At 45.5% G+C, this 20,964-nt stretch overlaps 1 protein-coding gene and 1 long non-coding RNA gene across 15 annotated transcripts in view; one reads left to right on the forward strand and one right to left on the reverse strand.

Moving 5' to 3' along the window:
* Positions 1 to 596, reverse strand: part of LOC141580070 (uncharacterized) — a 67,533-nt gene extending 66,937 nt beyond the window's left edge. For all 3 annotated transcript variants that reach the window (XR_012512066.1, XR_012512067.1, XR_012512065.1), the window contains exon 1: positions 147 to 596. This is a non-coding gene — a long non-coding RNA (uncharacterized LOC141580070). The remainder of the gene's footprint in view (positions 1 to 146) is intronic.
* A 189-nt stretch (positions 597 to 785) lies between these two features.
* Positions 786 to 20,964, forward strand: part of ATXN7L1 (ataxin 7 like 1) — a 274,608-nt gene continuing 254,429 nt past the window's right edge. For all 12 annotated transcript variants that reach the window (XM_010344377.3, XM_010344400.3, XM_010344406.3 and 9 more), the window contains exons 1-2: positions 786 to 1,019; positions 1,520 to 1,588. In XM_010344377.3, coding sequence (XP_010342679.1) covers positions 839 to 1,019; positions 1,520 to 1,588 — 250 coding nt within the window. In that variant the 5' untranslated portion in view covers positions 786 to 838. The remainder of the gene's footprint in view (positions 1,020 to 1,519; positions 1,589 to 20,964) is intronic.

Here is a 20,964-nt window from a genome sequence, read left to right on the forward strand (position 1 = left end):
CCTGGAGCAAAGTCCATGCAGTGGTTCTCTAAGAGCCGAAGACATGCACCGCGCAGGGAACCTGGGGGTTCGGGAGCCCAGAGTTTTGAGTTTTGCACGACCCTCAGCCTGAGATGGAAAGGGAGCTCCTCGCGCCCCAAACTCACCTGCGTTTCAGAACCACATCTACCCACTGGTTTCAGCTCCCAGAGCAACTGCAGAATCTCCACGGCCCAAAGTCCTCCAGGAAAGGGGGTGACGGGGGTGAGGGCCGGGAGGCGAGGTCACCAAGGTCCCTTCCGTGGCTCCGAGTGGTGGTGGGGGGCGCAACCCCTCTCGGCTCCTCCCCACCAAGCCGTCGGGACCCCCGCGGGGGCGCCTGGCGGTGGGCGACAGGCACTCGGGGAGAGAGGCACAAGCTGGAAGCAAGAGCTGCCTGCAAAAACTTTCGGTCCGCCAGCGGAAACTCTGCGGGAAAGACCACCCTTCCTTCGGCCCCGAGTCGGGCCTCTCTCCGCACGCCCGACCCCTGCGCCCCGGCTCGGGCGGCGCCGACGCCGCATCCCGGCTGCCGAGCGCGCTGCAGCCTCGGCTCTCCGGCACGCGGCGCTCGCCGGGCCGCGCGGCCCCTCCCCGGCAGGCAGGCGGGCGGCCCCCGGCGGGCGGGCGCGGACTGCAGGCGCCTCTCTGCTGCCCCTGGCGGCCGCGGGCGCGCGAGCCCCGCCGAGCCGGCTCCGGGAGCCAGAGCGCCCGCCCCTCCTCCGCTCCCTCTCCCCTCCTCCTCCGCCGCCCTCCTCCCATCCCGCCCTTCCTCCCTCCCTCCCCCTTTCAGAACACTCAATGTCGGAACGTTCCGAAGATGACGTCGGAGCGTTCTCGAATCCCGTGTCTCTCGGCTGCTGCTGCCGAAGGAACAGGGAAAAAGCAACAAGAAGGAAGAGCAATGGCGACACTGGATCGCAAAGTGCCCAGTCCGGAGGCGTTTCTGGGCAAACCCTGGTCCTCCTGGATCGACGCCGCCAAATTACACTGCTCCGACAGTAAGAACCCCACCGCCTCCTCCTCCTTTTATTATCCTGTAACCTTTCCATTCACCTAGAGCCACTGGGAAAAAGTGTGTGTGTGAGAGAGAGAGTGGCCCCCGGTGTCCTCCATGCTTCTCCCTCTCTCTCTAAATAAATACACACAGAGACAGATCATCAATGCACAGGGAGGGCCCGGCTGCCAGGGCTGTCTGTCTGTCTGTCTGTGCCCGGCTCCCCGTGGCAGCCCGCGGGGTGGGCTCGCAGCCCCACGGTGTCGTCCGTTTAAAAGGCTACTCTGTTGCTGCTTGCATAGTTTTTTGGGTACCTATCTGGGCCAGGTAGATGAAAACCCGGACTTGGGAGAAAATGTTGCATTGTCAATTTTTGAAAGAATTTCATATACAGTATTTATATCGATCTGTTTGCAAATAAACACTCTCCCTCCCCCCTTGACTTTGGCTTTTTTTCCCCCTTTTTTCCTTATTTTCTGTTTTCCTTTTCTTTTTCATCTGCAGATGTAGATTTAGAAGAGGCTGGAAAAGAGGGTGGAAAAAGCAGGGAGGTTATGAGGCTTAATAAAGAAGGTAAGTGGAGCTACTGGCATTTTAGTGTTAGCATGTGTGGCAGAATCTTCACAGGATTTCGAATATAATGTGAATTGTTCTGCTGGGTACAGAGTGACTAAGGCTTGTCAAAAATTGAGCACGCCCAGGTGACTACTGCTTCATGTTAACTTCTTTCAAAGTATAAATACAACTGGGGGGTAACGGGGGGTGAGACTGTTGAAGGCAGAAGTTTACTGCACTTTAGTTGGAGTCCACGTTTGAACCTTCTGATGCATATCTGCCATGCTCCTGGGGAGCATCATTGCCAAATGGTGGGGCTTTAAAATCTCTGAAATGAAGAGTGGGGCTCCCTTCACAGCATCCCATCCTTCCTTGTGGGTGAATGCACAACAGTTTAACGAACCCCACATGGTCAGTCATTCCAGCAGCTACTTCTCCACTCGCCACTGAAAACCATTGTACACGGCAAACCCTTGCAGCAGGTTACATTTCGCCCGCTTTGCATTTGGTCACAGATTGTCACGTGGCAAGCAGAGTTAGGGGCATCTGTGTGTGCAGTGCCCCGCTAGTCGCCCTCTCTTTTCCCAGCATGGAAATACAGTACCTGAAATGGGACACACTGAATAGATAGGTCATCCCAGACCAAGACATGCGAGAGAAGCCACAACCTGCTGGAATTGGGCATCAAACACATATGGTCGTCATAAATAAATCATATCCTGTTCGCATTTGCAAGCCTGTGGTATGTAACTCTGGCCTATGGGCTTCAAATGGAGCAACTCCAGGGGCCACTTGCTGCTAAGCAAATGGATGGGTTCATTTGAATTGATTCACTAACTGATGTCTTAGAAACATAATTGGCTGAAATTGGGATGGGAAGATGGCACAAGGGGACGGAAGAGGTTGATATTGAAAGAATTCAGACATAAGTAGGCCGTAGGTGCACTGGTCATCCCAAATAAATGGAGAGAAGACAGTTAGACGCCAAAGAATGGTCCCCTTCATAAAAGGGGATATCACCCTGGAAGGCAGCTCAGTCCTTCGTGGAAAGATGGAACTCATTTTGTGAATCGACACTTCAGTTAGTTGGTTTTCTGTGCCAGTCATTTCCTGACCATCCACTGAGAGGAAACTTTGTGCTTCAGAAAAAAATCACATGAAGGTTAAAATGCATGCATATTCAAGGACAGTTTCCTAGCATAGCGTTTCTGCTAATTAAGCACTTTGGGAACAAAACATTATTCTAAAGATGTTTGCTTCTAAATATCTTAGTGTGATCTTGACATGTGTCTTCAGGATGCACGAGGGATTGATGTCAAGTGGGTTTCTTACAAGTGACAGCTTATTTGTGTTAAATGTCCGTGTGTGGGCAGTGGGAAGCATCACTAGAGTTTATTTTTCTTCACAGACAAACTCTTGAGATCTCTAAATGTTTGCAAGACTCAGTTATCAGGCTACTGGCAACGTGTCCACAAAAGATGATGAGGCTGCGGAAATCTTTTAAATTAAAGTTGAGTAAAGCTCATGGTGTGGCACAGGATTGGCACCTCTCAAGTCTGGGTGACAGGTTATGACTATCACACACAAAACTCACATCCTTTCCCCCCAGTTCCTGTTTCTATTTCAAAAGACTCTTGTTCTCAGATTCTCTTTGCCTCATGAGAAATGGATTCTTTTTTTTTTTTTTTTTTTGAGACAGAGTCTTACTCTGTCGAGAGGCTGAAGGGCAGTGGCACGATGTCAGCTCACTGCAGCCTCCGCCTCCTGGGTTCAAGTGATTCTCCTGCCTCAGCCTCCCGAGTACCTGGGATTACAGACGCCTATTATCATGCCAAGCTAAGTTTTGTATTTTTAGTAGAGATAGGGTTTCACCATTTTAGCCAGGATGGTCTCAATCTCTTGACCTTGTGATCTGCCTGCCTCGGCCTCCCACAGTGCTGCGATTACAGGTGTGAGCCACCACGCCCAGCTGAGAAACGGATTCTTTTAAGAAAAAATGAAAAGCTCTCCTTTCCTCAGAAGTCACAAGTGGTAAATCCTGTTTATTAGGTCCTTTGTCCTGTACAAAGATGTAGTTCCTAATTATACATATTTGCATTAAGGACACCCAACTGTTCAGTGTAACTTGAAATTGCTAACTTCACCAAAATAGCCATATATGGGCTGAAATGTCTTTGTTCATAGGCCTGGTGGAACAGACTTGGGTGAGCAAATCCCAGTGGTCTTTCTGGTATACATGCACATAGTTTTCTTTTTCTTTTTTTTTTTTTTTTGGATGGAGTTTCACTCTTGTTGCCCAGGCTGGAGTGCAATGGCATGATCTCGGCTCACCACAACCTCTGCCTTCCGGGTTCAGGCAATTCTCCTGCCTCAGTCCCTGGAGTAGCTGGGATTACAGGCATGTGCCATCATGCCCTGCTAATTTTTTATATTTTTAGTAGAGACAGGATTTCTCCATGTTGATCAGGCTGGTCTCAAACTCCCAGCTTCAGGTGATCCGCCTGCCTTGGCCTCCCAAAGTGCTGGGATTACAGGTGTGAGCCACTATGCCTGGCGACATGCAGTTTTCTTTGTAGATAAAATATCTATATAGTGAATACATATTACCCCATGGTGAGAAATTGAAGGGTTGAGCTGACACAGGGTGTTTGGTTACCTGGATCTCCAGTAATGCTTGCCACGGGCCCTCTTGTTGGAGTAATCAACAAAGTCTTGGGGTGTATACATGTTTGTGGATGGGTCATTGCAGGACAGAAAGTAGCCTGTGTGTGGCTGTGTACCTGTGCATATGAACGTATGTAGATTGTCCTTAACACTGGCGGCTTTCAGCAGGTCTTGAGAAGAAATTTGGGCTTTAATGGCAATGAATGAACAAAATAAAGTTTAGAAATTCCAATTGAGAAATAGAGGGAGGTGATTCCCATTTTGATATCATTTTTTTCCTGTGGTAAAGTAGACATAACATGAAATTTACCATCTAAACCATTTCGAGTCTATAATTCAGTGCCATTAAGTACATTGATACTGTTATACAGCTGTCATCACTCTGCATTTCCCAAATCTTCCATCATCTCAGTCAGAAACTCTGTACCCATTATACAATCCCTCCCCATTCCCCACTCCTCTCAGCCCTTGTAACCACTGCTCTACTTTCTGTCTTTATAAAGCTGCCCATTCTAATACCTCATGTAAGTGGAGTCATACAATCTGTGTCCTTTTGTATCTGGTTTATTTCACTCTGCGTGTCTCCATAGTTCATCCATGATGTAGCATGGACCAGCACTTCATTCCTTTTTAAGGCTGAATAATATTTCATTGTGTATATATACTACATTTTGTTGGCCACTTATCTGTTGGTGGACATTTGGCTTGTTTCCAGCTTTTGTCCATTTTGAATCATGCCACTATGAACATTGGTGTCATATGATATTTTTAGTAGACTAAACTCAGGAAGAGAAGTTAGGCTGGAAATGTGAAATGAGAATTATTTTGCTTTCTGCTTCTATCTGCCCACAACTTTAGAAGACACAGCAAGGGCTTGCAGCCTTTTTGAATACCTTGATTACTATAATATAGTTCCCGATTCCTCCTTTAAACTTCCTTTTAATTCTTTCCATTTCTTTCTTTTCTCCACCCCTAATGCATAAAATGTCAATTGGATACTTTGAAATGTCTGTAATAAAGTTTTCACGTCATTGTTATTATTTCATCTAAAATTAGCTAAATTATAGCCAAGAGGAATTAGCCAAATACTTTTTTTTTTTTTTTTTTTTTTTTTTTTTGAGACGGAATTTCACTGTTGTCAGCCAGACTGGAGTGCAATGGCATGATCTCGGCTCACTGCCTCCGCCTCCCGGGTTCAAGCCGTTCTCCTGCCTCAGCCTCCCAAGTAGCTGGGATTACAGGCATGTGCCACCACGCCCAGCTAATTCTGTGTATTTTATAGAGATGGGGTTTCACCATGTTGGCCAGGCTGATCTCAAACTCCAGACCTCAGGTGATCCGCCTGCCTTGGCTTCCCAGAGTGCTGGGATTACAGGCGTGAGCCACTGCGCCTGGCCCCAGATACTTTTGAATGTTGTCAGGTCATCACCTGGGTTCAGAAGGCACTGCTAGTTCCATGGGTAGATATGCTTAGGTGGGGTTATATCCAGGACAACCCGTGTACTTGAAGAAGAGCGCTTTGAGTTGGCTTTCTACATTTTGATCTAGGCTCTTTAGAAGTCACTTCCCTTCTCTGGGCCAATTCGCTCACATTTAAAGTAAGTGGGGTGGGACTAAATGTCCTTTAAGGTCCCTTTGAGACTTCTGAACCCAAGCTTCTGTACTGAGATGCAGTTACAGCAGGCAAACTGTTTCTAAAGAAACCTAAAAAAAAAAAAAAAAAAAAAAAAAACCTCAAGCCCTCACATTAAAAATATCTTAAACTACTTCAAAAATAACTAAGTTTATTTTCTCAATTTATAACTTCTTGGTGGCAAAAATCACTGCATCTGATACACAAGCAATATTCTGCTGCAAGTCATTTGTGAATGGTACCTGGCCTTCAGCATTCTGAGAAGAGGGGAGTTCTGTCCAAAACCCAATGTGTTTCCCCAGTGAGGAATGATTTTACCCCAGTCAGCTTGGATCAGTCAGGCATTCAGATTTCCTGAGAGGAGGACTCTCAGAAACCTTAGCCTGATCTGCTAAAGGTGTTTATGAGAGAAAATTTCAAGGACAGCCATTCTTCTATGGTAACCTTTTCAAATAGTTTCCTCTTCAGCTTGGTAGATTTATCCGAAGACTTTTTTCAGGCTAATTAGGGAAAAGCTCTCAGTGATTTAAAAAGATGTCCCCCTTTCCTCACCTGAAGTTTTTTTTTAAAGAATGCCAATTCATAGATAAGGAATAGGGTTACTATGGCTCATAAATGTCCCTAACTATAAAACAGAGATAAAAATAGGGTTGTTGTGATGATTAAATGAGATAATACAAAAGGGCTTAGCATATAGTAAGCGCCTAATGAATGTTGGCTTTTTAAATTATTATTTATTAATGAAGCTAGCTCTAGAAAACGTTATTCTAATTGGAATTTTAACCTAATCTGTGATGAAAAGAAAAGATACCTAGCAGAAACTTTATTTTTAGAGTAAATCATTTTATTATAGTTTTATGCAGCTAATGATTTTTTAAAGAAACAATTTCTATGGATATCAGTTTTGTTCTGTCTTTTTTGAGACACAGTCTCGCACTGTTGCCCAGGCTAGAGTGCAGTGGCGTGATCTTGGCTCACTGCAACCTCTGCCTCTTGAGTTCAAGTGATTCTCCTGCCTCAGCCTCCTGAGTAGCTGGGTCTACAGGCATGTGCCATCACACCTGCCTAATTTTTTGTATTTTTAGTAGAGACAGGGTTTCACCGTGTTAGCCAGGATGGTCTCAATCTCCTGACCTCGTGATCTGCTCGCCTCGGCATCCCAAAGTGTTGGGATTACAGGTGTGAGCCAAGGCGCCCAGCTGGACATCATTGTTTTTAATGGAGTGCAGTTAAGTGATCATTGCTAAGTTTTGTGAAGAGTTAGTGAAAAATACTTAGGCTGTACATAGCCTATGGCTAGGAAGAGTTTATACAAAGTTCTTTCTAGGGTCTGGGAAATCTAAATAATTTTGTTAAATGATCATTAAGTTGTTTTATTTTATCACCGAGAAAAAATAGTCCTCAGTAGATTGCTGTTTGGGTCTCTTGGAAGCATACACTTGTCACTTTGAAAACTCGCCTGCGTTTTAAAGTTCTCATGTGTTTTGATGTGATATCGATAAACTGGTGGAAAGCTTCTAATTGGAAAAGTGTGCTGGGGCCAGTAAGCTATTGCTGTGACTACAAGCGTTTGCTGTTCTTTTGAGATGCTGGTGGAATTGGACTGGAATATAGGCGGGTGCAGAGAACATAGGAGCACGCTCAGCTCAGGCTTAGGAGTCTCGCTGTCATGGCTGGATGGGAGCAAATTGGAGAAAAAGGTGGCACCTGACCTGGTAAGAATGAAGTATTCTTAGAATCCAAGCCAGGGAAGCCAGCAGTCGGCCATGGAGATTTATGGGAAACTGCGAGGGCTGCCCTTTATCATTATACAGACAACTCTGTTATCTATGTTAATAGGAGATGGGAAGACACGAAGTCCACAGATTACACAGATAAACCTCATTTTTACCGTTAAGTTCAGCTTCATTCCTCATTAAGCCTGACTTCCTCCCCTTTTGCTAACAAGCAGTAACATTTGTTCACTTTGGTGTTCCATTATCATCTCTCTTCTCTGGCCCAGCTTTTGGGATGGAAGCACGGGAGAGATGGAGTGGCTTAGAGGTGGTAAGGAGGAACGATGAGAAGGAGAGGAGAAAGGCTTGGAGAGCTGTATGCTCTCCAGGTGCAGCCCACTGATGGAGCAGGGGCTTACCACAGCCAGCACAGCACAGCTGAGTGAGGACATCCTGATCAGCTAGTTCGGAAAATACGAAGCTTCTAAAATGAGTACTTCTTTATACATACAATTATTGCCTCGTGCCTGGGTTCCCATGGGGAGGAAATGAGGCTCTGGCTCCTTCCACAGCAGGAAGCTAGGATGGACACACTGAAACACTGTATGTGATTTTGCCTTCTTTGTAAGTTACCCTGTACCAGGGTCTCATCCTATGTCATTCTATGAGAATAATGTTTTACTGCTAGGAGATGTAGACCGTTAGACACACACACAAACACACACACACACACGCACACACATTCATTTTTAAACTACTTATTATTCTTTAATAATGTTCACGTTACAAAATTCAAAAGGCTATCCAAGTGGAAAGTAAGTCCCACCCCATCCCCGGCTGCTTGTTATCCTTCCAAAGATATTCTGTGTGCATTCAAGTAGATACATACATCATTTTGTCTTCTTGTTCTCACATGAATGATAGAAAGCGATCGTATTAGCTGGCCTCTTGCCATTTCCATTTATCTTAGAGACCTGCCCGTATCAGTGCATAAGGAATCACCGTGTTCTCTTTTGGCGCCTGCATAGTAGGGTAACAACGTAAGCCTCTGGGTGTCTTGCTAAGTTTTTAATACCCTTTACTGCTTTCTTGGCCTCTGTCATGCATTTGACCTGGAAGGAGCTCTCCTGATGTGCCAGCAGTGGGCTAGACGCCAGGGACACAGCAGTGAAAAAGCACAACCCCTGCCTGCCCTCAGGGTGCTTCCAGCCTAGTGGCAAAAGCACAGGTGGACCCTGATGAGTGCTCTGAAAGGGGAACTCAGCTGCTGCTGGAGGGTTTTGGGTGATTGGGGGGAGGGGTGCTCAGTGCAGGCCTCCCAGAGGAAATTTTATGTAAACTAAAACCCGGAGGATGCATGGAAGTTACCCATGTGTGAAGCTGGGCAGGACAGAGTTAGAGGAAATGACAGGGATAAAGGTCCAAATGGCAGAGAACATAGACTGTTCTGAAACTAAAAGGTCCTTTTGCCAGAGTAAAGATAGCAAAGCAGAGAGTACTATAAGGATTCTCACCGGCAGCAGCACTGAAGTTTTGAGCCGGATGCTTCTTTTTGGGGGCACTGTCCTGTGCATGGCGGATGCTGAGCACCATCCTGCGCCTCCACCCACTGGATGCCAGCAGTGCCTCCCTCCCCTCCCCCAAGTTGGGACAACCATAAATGTCTCCATCCATTGCCAAATGTTCCCTGGGGGACACATCACTCTGATGGAGAATCAGTGGCTGGTGAGGCTGGAGAGAGGTAAGAACACAGGAAAAATAGACTAAGATACTCAGAGAAATATTCTGTCAGTATCTGTCCATGTGTTAGGCCTTCAGCCCATGCCCAGCCTTATCGATTACTCAGCAGAGATACCTGGACTGTGACTGTCCCTGGCACTGGGCTACATTTGGGAGGCTCTAAAGAGAGAAGACTCGGTCCCCCAGGGAACCCTCCTCCCACAGTTCCCAAGATCAGTCCAGTCTGTGGCCACAAGAGTGGGTTGCAGGTTCTACTTCTGGGCGGCCCAACCCTCCTTCACTGTGGGTGGACACCCCAAAGCATCAATCCTGGTAATGATGGCATTTATTACACAGCGGCCCCCGATGTCGAAAGCACCACAGTGAAGCATTAAGGATTTCCATTTATATTTAAAGCCAGACTGGAAATACAACTGACGGTCTCTGCAGTTTGATTACCCAGGGGATATGTCTGAAACGGGGATGCACGTGACAGAAAGCAAAGTGGCCAGTGTCACCATTTCCATGTTAGAACGGGGAAGTACAAAGGGCAGGGGAGGGTCTGATTCCTGAGGCCTTCTGACCTGTGTACCAGGTGGTCTACAGCGCCAGTTAAGAGCGGGAGGCCATGTTGATGCTTTCAGCCAGCAGTTCCCAGGGGCCTGTCGCCTCTACTGCAGAATTGATTTAGAAAACTTAGGCAGATTTTTTTCTGTAAGGTTTTCTGTGTTGATTGTGTTTATATCCTTCAGGCTAACCTTTCGTTTATGACATTTTGTTTCATTCATGATGTCCTTCAGAAGTAGACGTAAGATGCTAGTAGCCAACGCAGTGAGACCTTGTCCTAGTCAAATCCCTCTTCTCTAAGGCCCCACACCCTGAGGTGGCCCACTAGTCACATCTGGAGGCAGTGATCACGGCGTGATTGCAGTAATCAAACACAGCTGTAATGGAGAGGGAGCGCTTTAGCCTGTGGGTTCTACTTTTTCCGAGTATTATAGAAACTGAGCAGCAAGGACTGACTTCTGTGTGTCTCTCTCCCAAAACTCCCAGTCGAGTGTTCTGCTGATGACATACTCCCAGCTAACACCATTTGGCTGGCTTTCTCTTCCTCTCTTCTGTGGTAGGGCTCAGACTGCCAAATGGACCTGGATTTGGACCCTGAGGCGCTTGAACTAATGATGAAACCTCAGGAAATCCCTTCTTGCAAGTGGGCTGAGGCTACAGCACAGGATCTGAATATTCAGGGGCTAGACCTGGCTGCCCTAGTCGTCTATAAGTAAAGCTGGAACTCTGCTGTGGGGAAAGCACTGTTTTTATGGAGATGCTTTATCCTTGTACCTGTGGTTTCTCAATTCTGCTTGCCAATTTTGAGGGATAAGGTACTTACAGAAGAAATGGAAACCAAATAAATACGCTCTAGGGCAGGACAAAGTGGCACGAGGTCACCATAGTGGAGAAGATAAAAGTGAGTCAATGACGGGCTCTTTGAGCACAGAAGCACTTATCGGTGTACCTGATTCTGTGATGCTAATTGTCAATCTGTGAACATTAGCGGTGTAAGGATACCCTTAACAGTAGGGGGAGTGGGAGTTATGTGACCTTACCCCAAGACATTGACAGGCCATAGAGTCCTGGGGTGGGGTGGGGACACAGGACATCCAGTCCGATGATGTTAACCACTGATGAGTCCAGCACTCCAGAAGTAGGGAAGATGGTGGAGGCATGGTCCCAGTTTGCTTATATCAGACCAAGGTGATGGTCCAGTTCTTAAAAAGTATGTGAGCCACAAAAGGACAAATACCGTGTGATTCCATTTATATGAGGTTCCTAGAGTAGTCAAATTCATAGAAACAGAGAGTGGAATGGTGGATATTCAGGGGCCGGAGGAGGGGAAATGGAGAGTTAGTGTTTACATGATACAGAGTTTCAGTTGGGGAAGATGAAAATGTTCTGGAGAGGCACTGTGGTGATGGTTATACAACATTGTGAATAGACTTAATGTCACGGAACTAACCATACATTTAATAAATGGTTAAAATGGCCAGGCGCGGTGGCTCACACCTGTAATCCCAGCATTTTGGGAGGCTGAGGCGGATGGATCACAAGGTCAGGAGATAGAGATCATTCCGGCCAACACTGTGAAACCCCTTCTCTACTAAAAATACAAAAAAAATAATTAGCTGGGCATGGTGGCATGTGCCCGTAGCCCCATCTACTCAGGAGGATGAGGCAGAACAATCACTTGAATCCAGGAGACAGACAGAGGTTGCAGTGAGCTAAGATTATGTCACTGCACTCCAGCCTGGGCAACAGAGCAAGACTCTTCTCAAAAAAAAAAAAAAAAAAAAAAAAAAGGTTAAAATGGTAAATTTTATGTTATAAGTATTGTATCACACACAAAAAGGTTCATTGGCATCGCAGGCTTGGGAGCTTAGTGGAGTATTATTCAAATCTTGACCATGTATTGGCTGTGTATTAAATTAAGCCTCAATTTCCACTTTTCTTTTTTCCAGAGTAGGAAGAACAGTACCTCTCAGTATTGTTGTGGAAATAAATGAGATGCTATCTGGTATAAAGTAGATACTCAGTAATGTAAGCCTTTGTTGTGAGGATCGTTGTTTTTAGCAGGCACTTGGGTCTTTGCCTTTGTCTTAGAGCTGCCACTTCTAGGGGACAGACCGCATCCTTACTGCTCCAAGGGTGTGCCCGGGCCTCACAAGACATCTTTTGTCAACATGTGTGTCTCCAGTTCTTTAAGGTTGCCAAGAATAAAGACAAAAGGATTGGACTGGTGTCCCTGTACTGTTAGTTTCAAGAGTGAATCTGTTTCAGTGTTTTACAAAGTGTGTTCATTCTGGAGACCCTGCTGTGTCGTCCCATAGGTACTTCACAGCCCCAGCCCCAGGCTGCGGTCTTACGGAAACAAAGCAACCAGGAGGGAAGCGCAGGAACCAGGAATGTGCTTTTTTAAAAAAATTTATTTTTTTGAGAGAGTGTCTCTCTCTCTCACCCAGGCTGGAGTGCAGCGTCGTGATCAAGCTCACTGCAGCCTCCATCTCCAGGGCTCAAGCCATCCTTCTACCTCAGCCTCCCAGGTAGTTGGGACTACAGGCATGTGCTGCCATGCCTGCCTAATTTTTTTGACTTTTAGTTGAGACAAGGTCTTGCTGTGTTCCCTAGGCTGGTCTGAAATGCCTGAGCTCAAGTGATCCACCTCAGCCTCTCAAAGTTCTAGGATGACAGGCATGAGCCACCGCACCTGACTTGGAACGTGCATTTTAAACAGGCTCTGCAGGTGGCTCTGATGTTTTCTTGACTTTGAGAACTGCTATTATTGGTTGAGAGAAGTGGCTCTCAACCCTGCCTACCTTGAAAATCCCTTGGGAAGTTTTTTAAAGCAAAGATACCAGGACCACCCGCAGAGATTGTGATTCTTTAGGTCCAGTTTCAGGGGTTCTAAGGAGCTGCTTAAGTGTTTGCTTTTGGAGTTTTTTGTGGGTTTCTTTTACATTTATTTTTCTGGTACCTATTGGGTTAAACACAACCCAACTTATGTTTTGTTTTGTTTTTTTAAGTTACAATCCTAGTTTTCTTTTATTGGGCATTAAGTAGGTGCCAGGCACAGGGCTAAATGTGCATGCTTGCATGTAATCCTCATGACCACCCTATGAGGCAAATCCTGTTATCAGCCCTATTTCCAAAATTGGGAAGCTGAGTCTCAGAGAGGTTAAGTGATTTACCCAAGGCGACATCGCTGGGAAATAGTAGGGCTGCCTTGAACGCCAAGGCGGGCTGATTCCAAAGGCTGAACTCTAAGCACTGTGTCCTGATGTCTGTCATCCTAGGAGCAGGGTTAGGACTAAGGGGAAGCAAGCAAGCACCCAGGACACATGTTTAGGGAGGGGCTCACGTGGGCAAGTGCAGAGTGAGTGCTCCGTAAGCGTTGCACCTGGGCACCTGGCTTGACTCATCCTCTCACCATCCTTGCCCAAGAAGGACGGACTACCTTTCCTTCCCCCTTGCCTGTGTAAGCTGGTGGCCTGCTGAGAGGGCCCTGGGTTTCCCCATCAGGGAAACACTCTCTCATCCCAAGGCCCCAGCTCTGGGGCCTCTGTGGTCAGAGCCCTGGCCTCAGGGAAATCACAGGAACTAATGCAAACTCTGTTCCTTTTTGGGAGAAGGTGTTAGCAAAGATGGTTGCCAAGCAACTCCAGGGGCATCTGTCTGCAGTGATGATTTCTCTCTTTTTTCCTCCTTTTGAACATCTTCTAGGCTGCCGTTCAGTTTCCCTCGTGGCATTGGGGCTGCTGTTCAGTTTCCCTCGTGGCATTGGGATTGTTAGTGATTTCATGAAGGGCGCATTCCCTAGGATGAGGGAGCGGAGATAGCTTTTCAATACCACCACACTAGAGGTGTCCTTTTGATGGTGATATCCTCGCTAAGTGGGTGTGAAAGTCCTTTGCCTTCTTCAGCAACAGTGATGCCCTAGTTGTCACTAGCTTTGAGAGGGCAGTGACAAAGAGGATTCTTTGGATTGAAGTAGCTGGGAAAGGCACAGAATGCATCTCCCACATGAGGACAGGATGATGGGGCAACATTTACTTCCCATGACTTTGGATTTCACCCATTCTCCATTAACTGGGGCACCTAAGCATTTTGTAGTGATTGCCCTGCTTATCCCAGAGAAGCTGGTGTCACCCCCCACCCCCGTCTCTCCCTCGGTGGTTTTAGAGACCAGGGGAGTCCTTGACAGTCCTTTCCTCCTCAGTGCCGTCCCCTCTCCTGCTTAGTCACCTCTGTGTGGGGTTCCAAGTGACCTTCGATGGACCCCAGACCCCGTCTACCAGCTGGTGGTTTGATTCTTCTGAATCAAAACGACCAGGAGCTTATGGGTTCAAGCACCTTTTACACTTCATGGGACAGAATCCCACTCAGACTGGCAGGAAGAGGGTGATCCATTGGAAAAGAGGAGCTGGTCACATTTTGGGGTGGGGAGGGGCAGTAGCTCTGTCGCCCAGGCTGGAGTTCAGTGGTGCAATCACAGTTCACTGCAGCCTTGACCTCCCAGGCTGAAGCGATCCTCTCACCTCGGCCTCCCTCCCAAGTAGCTGGACCACAGGTGCACGCCACCATTCCTGGCTAATTTTTTCTACTGTTTGTAGAGATGGAGATCTCTGTATATTACCTAGGCTGGTCTCGAATTCCTGGGCTCCAGCGGTTCTCCCATTCGGCCTCCCACAGTGCTGGGATCACAGAGTCAGCCACCACGCCCACCAACACTGGTCACATTTGGTTAAGGTTGACTCTCTTTGGCCGACCCATGTACAACAGCCCTGTTAGCTGAGTCCCCGGACTTCAGGCTTCTGTTCCCTTGAGTTACTCCCTCAGTCTCTGTGTCCTTCCTCCTCATCTTTTGCAGAAGCAGGGCAGGACCCAGAGAGAATTAGGGACTCATATGAGTCCTGCCACTTTCAGTGGCTGAGACAAAAGACTTAACGGCAGAACACAAACCCGGTACACAATCCAGGTTAAAACAGAGCAGGGGCTTATTTGCTTTCCAAATGGAGTTATTGGGGATTTCTTTAAATAGTAGACAACCCTAGAGGTTTTTGAAAATCATATTTGCTTCACGGGAGTTTTCATGGCACCCGCTTTTGTGCCCTTTCTGCCAGCTCCTCCCTCTGAGACCAGGCTGTGCCCTCAGTGTGCTCTGTGTTTGCTCTGGACCCTGGCTCCTGTTCACACCCCAGGTGGTCCCTGACCTCTCCTCCACCCAGTGCTCATCTCACCCCCAGGTGCCATGCTAGACAGCCCCTCACAGATGTCCTTGTACATCTCAGACGCCCCTAAGCCCAAGTGCAAGCCAAGCCTGTGTGTTTTCCCCATCACTTTCTTTAGAAAGACCCACCCCTGCTCTCCTCCCTCCCTCCCTCCTCCCCTCCCGTCTCAGCAATTCCGTGCACCTCTCTGTCTCTCTCCGCTCCTCCACCCCAGCTCACCTGCCTCATAGCCTACCTAGATTTTTGTAATTGCTGTTTAATTGGTCTTCCTGTCTCTGTCTTCCCTGCGTACCACTTCAAAAATTAATCTTCGGAAAATTCACATTTATCAGTTTGTTCCTCAAGTGTAAACCTCTCAGCACTTCCTCATCGACCTCAGTTAAAGCAACATTTAAAGTCCTCAGTCCCTTCCCATCCAGACAGGTAGCCTGCCCTTTGCAGCAGCACTTTGGACAAGTGGAGTCTTTTCCTTGTCCCCCTCTCTGCCTCTGCCTGCTCTCTTCATCTACCGTCTTCCCCTTCCCCACTTCTCCTAACCCCTGGCCCCCCTTCCTCAGGGCCAGCCATACTTTCTAAGGAAGCCTCCCTGCCGTCGCCTGGGCCACCCCACCTGGATGTCCTCTGCACCCTGCGCATGCTGGCCATGCCAACATGTGCTTTACCCCTAAACCTCACACCACCCTGCACTGCTACAGACTCTTCCCATGGTCTACATGTGTCTTGTCATCATAGCTGCATTCGAATCTTCTGGAGGCAGGATGGAGGAAGAGCGATCCTATTATCGCCTTTTCTTTCCTAAGTTATCTTTGAACCAGCAAAGTATTATAGTTCGACTAAGCATCTTGTTTTTCAGGCACCTGTCTTGAAATACCTGTACTGTCTTTTTCTTTCTTTCTTTCTTTCTTTCTTTCTTCCTTTTTAAGAAAATTGTGGTAAAATACAAATAACAAAATTGACTGTATTCACCATTTTTAAGTGTAAAGTTCAGTTATGTTAAGGACACTCATGTGGTCATGCAGCCAATCTTCAGGACTCTTTTCATCTTCCAAAATTGAAACGTCATACCCATGAAACAACAGTTCCCGTTTGTATTTTCCTTTTTAAAACTCAGTCTGGAGATGGCTGGTGAGGTTTTGGATTCACCATCTGACATTTTGAAGTTGTTGAGATTCTAAGAACTGGCAAGACTCCTGAAGTTTCTGTCCAAGAGGATAGCTGGAGCTACAATGCAAAACCCAGCTCACCTTTGCGCATTAGCTCGAACGTCCTAGGTCAGCAGAGAGAATTCCATGGGAAAGTGCTACCATGGGGCACGGAGTCACAGACATCTTTGAGCACCTCAAGTTTTTCATTTAGTATTCGGCAGTAACCCCCGCCCTGCAGCATTCTTTCTTCTTCGCCCTTGCAGGTCAGTGCTAAAATTTTTCACATGTATAAGAAGGTTGAAATAATGGTACCATGATCACCTGTAGAATTAATTGTTAATTCCCATTTTGTCTTCTTATATGTATATATTTATATATAAAGATATATCTGTATATGTGTCTTATGAGGAATATGCAGTCATGCCTTCCTTAATGATGGGGATATGTTCTGAGAGATGTGTCATTCAGTGAATTCCTCAGTATGCAGTAGGCTGTGCCATCCAGGTTTGTGTAAGTTCACTCTGATATTCCTGTTGGTATAACCTATTGCTCCTGGGCTACACATGTGCACAGCTTGTTGCTGTACTGAATACTGTAGGTAATTATTGTAATACAGTGGTAAGCTCTCGTGTCTCTAAACAGATCGAAACATAGAAAAGATGCAGTAAAAATGTGGTATTATATACTCTTATGGGACCACTGTATATGTGGCCCATTGTTGACCCAAGTGTTGTTTATGTGACTGTGTCTATGTATATGTATGTGTGTATATATTTATATTTCTGTAGCATTTGAAAATAAGTTGTAAACAGGAAGACACTTCCCTTTTAAATATTCATCATTTTTTCACATCTTGATTGTGCCACCTTGAGCGGTTCGCTTAACTTCTCAGAGCCTCATCATATGTAAATATGTATGTATGTTTTTGCAGAACTATTTGGTAAGTCACAGACAGCAGGACACCTCTAAATACTTTAGCATGCATCTCATCTCCTAAAATTAAAGCATTCTCTGACCTAATCATAATACCGGTATCACACTTAGAAAACTTACGGTAATTCCATACTTGTATCTAATACCTAGTTCTCATTCAAAACTCACCTGCCATGTCCCCACCCCCAAAAGCTTATAACTGCATTTTTCAAACTAGATCCTGTTATGGTTCATGTATTGCATTTAGTTGTTATATCTCTTCAGTAGTTTTTAATCTAGAACAGTGCCCCCCCCATGTGTGTGTGAATATATGTATACATACGTATTTCCATGTACATATATATACATATTTTTATATATAAATATAGAAAACATTGCCATTGAAAATGCTTTATGTTCTGGTCTGTCTGATCACTTCCTTGTGGTGTCCTGTCTTGTTTTTGCTATTCCTTGTTTTCCCCCATTCTGGAAGTTCGAGCTTAAGCATCATTTGATTCAGACTCAACATTTTGGCAAGAATGTGTCCCAGGTGATTCTGAATACTTTAAGCATCTCATCCAGGGGTTACAAAATGTCAGGGTGCCCTGTTATTAGATATGGATTACTTGGTAAGGTGGTGACTTTTTCTGTCCATTGCAAAAGTTGTATTTTTCTTCTGCAATTAGCATGTCATTCTGTGAGTAACGCTTTGGCACCAAGTGAATATCCTGTTCCCCAACAGGAAATTTTGTGGACTCCTCTAGGCATCCATTGATCACCCTTGCCTGGATCAGTTATTTCTTTGGGGATTGTAGGATGGTCATTTTCAATTTGTGTCATTCTGATCGGCTTTTATTGGTTGACGTTCTTCAATATCGAAGACATCTTTCTCATCAACAGGGGATGAGCTATTACATTCCTCCAAAAGGGCAGAGTTAAGTTTTTCTCTTTAATTATCAGTGCTCAAACTAAGAAGTTGAACATTCATGATTCTTTTATTTTTCTTTTTATTGTTTTAGAGATAGGGTTTCATTCTGTCGCGTAGGCTGAAATATAGTAGCATGATCATAGTTCACTACAGCCTCAACCTCCTGGATTCAAGTGATGCTCCCACCTCAGCCTCCCGAGTAACTGGGACTCAGGCACACACCCCCACACCACACTAATTTTTTATTTTTCATAGAGACAGAGTCTTGCTATGTTGCCCAGGGTGGTCTCCAACTCATGGGCCTAAGCAATCCTCCTGCCTCAGCCTCCCAAAGTGCTGGGATTACAGGCATGAGCACTGCACCAGCCTGTGATTTCTTTTTTCTTTTTTTTCATTGAACCCTAATCTTGGAGGTGAAGATGATGGCCTATGATTCTTTAGCTTAGGAGGGACAATGTTGAGGACAGGGTACCCTAGAATTTCAAGAAGATGTGTGTATAGCGTGAAAACCACAATCAATGGGAAATCTTAGAAAGAGATACTTAGCTTTGTAGTGCAAACCTCAGGAAGTAAAAGTGTGATCCAATCTTGGTTGGTAGAGCATGAGTTGAAAAAACATTGAGAAATCTTATCCCACACAGTCAGGTGACCCTCTGCTTTAACCTGGGGAAGGAAGGAGACAATTATACTTAAAATAATCTTTCTCCTGCCTTTCAGAGGGAGCACAGCATTTTGCCTGGGTCTGGTGAACCACTGAAGTTAAATTGCAAATCATGATGAGTGATGCTCTGCAAGTCAGAAGCTAGGGCTGTGCTTCCTGACGGTTGCTGACTGAGTAGAAAGTGACGGGTTGTCCAGGATGTGGAAGGCCCTGGGCTGGACTCTCTGTGGGATAGAAAGGCGGGACAGTGGCCCTGCCCTCTAGGAACTCACTTCGCAGCACCTGGGAACTCAGATGCTGCCTAGAAAAGGAAATGCGACTCGAATGCCTTGGAACCCAGGGAAGGAAGATATTTCATTCCATGGTCAGCAAGACCTTTAACCTGGGTCTGAGACCTTTGACTTAAAGGTAGAGGCTGTTTGGTTTGTGGTTTTACTTGGAGTACAGTAAAGGGTATTTAAGTCGGAGTCAAGTTAATGTTTGAAAAATAAATGAAAGAATGAATGAATGGATGGATGCCTTGTGCAGAGGCAGCACAGCGGCTACGATTTGGACATTCAGGGCATTGTACAGGGAAGGAAGAGCTTAAGCAAAGGCTTTGAGGGCTCTGAGTTCCTTGAGAAGCTGCTTTTGGAAAAAGAAGTTATGATGAAACTCCATTAATACCAAAGAGAAACAGTTCATAATTTATTCCAGCTGTAGACACACTCAGTGCCCAACTCCATGCTATCTTTTTTGGAGTAGAGTTTTCTTACTGACCCATTAATTTGTAAATTCTTTTCTATTAGAATCAGTGTTGTGCTAGTAAATGTTTAACAATCTGCTGTCTAAAAAAGTTAATGCATATGCATATATATGTTTATTATACATTTTACTGATAGAAAAAGCTGTTTGGCATATAATTTATACAGAATAAAATATTTAAATTCTTTTTTTTTTTGAGACTGTCTGTCACTCTTGTTGCCCAGGCTGGAGTGCAATGGCATGATCTGTCACCACAGCCTCTGCCTCCCGAGTTCCAGTGATTCTCCTGCTCAGCCTCCTGAGTAGCCGGGATTATAGGCCTGCACCACCACATCTGGTTAATTTTTGTGTTTTTAGTAGAAACGGGGTTTCACCATGTTTGCCAGGCTGGTCTTGAACTCCTGACCTCAAGTGATCTACCCACCTCAGCCTCCCAAAGTGATGGGATTACAGACACCAGCCACTACGCCCAGCCTAAATTCTTTACTGTAAATTTCATATAGCCAGTAGATCCTCAACAGATGCATTGGTTGACTTTTGCCAAATTCTTACATCCCCTGACTTTCCTAAGGTTTTCATTGACAAACAAATGTAAACCCCACATAAGTGTTAGTTGATACTTTTATTTAAGTCAGTAAGTTGAAAGTGAAAGAACAAAGATATGCATTAGAACTTTACGATTGTTAGTGACGTGACTTCCTTGCTGAACTGAATCATGGTTTTCAGGTACTAAAAGAATATGTCCTCATTGTTTTGTGCTAGTCACCCATAGCTATAGACATGATATACAGCTGTCCCTCGATAGCCAAGGGAGATTGGTTCCCAGACCCCAAATCCTTGGATTCTTATCCCTTACATGAAGTGGTGTAGCATTTACATATACCTATACAGTCCTCTCAGTAATCTCTAGTTTACTTGTAATACCGAATTCAATGTAAGTCCTGTGTAAATAGTTGCCATTCTGAATTGTTTAGGGGATAATGATATGGGGGGAAAGCCTGTACACGTTCAGTACAGACTCAGGCATCTTTTTGTTGGTGTTCCACATATTTTTGATCTGTAGTTAAGTTGAACTGCAGATGTGGAACTCACAGATTTAGAGGGTTGACTGTTCTTTTAATTTGACCTACATCATTAAAATTTTCTTCATCACTTTGGCAAATCCTGATAACCAAAAAAATAATAAATCACACCCTGATTTTGTAGTATGTGATGATTTCCATGGTGTAAACTCTCCTACCACTGCATTTCAAGCTGTCAATGTGATATCACTGAACTGAGAGTTGGGAAGCGATATGCGTCAGCACGCTGTTATGTAAGATATCCACCATACAGATATCCAACATGAGATAGAAATGACTTTGAGAACAGAATTAAGCAACCTGTGGCTCATGGGTAAAATGTAGCCAGCTGCCTGCTTTTATAAATAAAGTTTTATTGGAACACAGCCACACTCATTCTTTTATGTATTGTCTTTGCTAGCTTTTGCA

This window comes from Saimiri boliviensis, chromosome 10 (assembly GCF_048565385.1).
Source record: "Saimiri boliviensis isolate mSaiBol1 chromosome 10, mSaiBol1.pri, whole genome shotgun sequence".
Classification (NCBI taxonomy): domain Eukaryota; kingdom Metazoa; phylum Chordata; class Mammalia; order Primates; family Cebidae; genus Saimiri; species Saimiri boliviensis.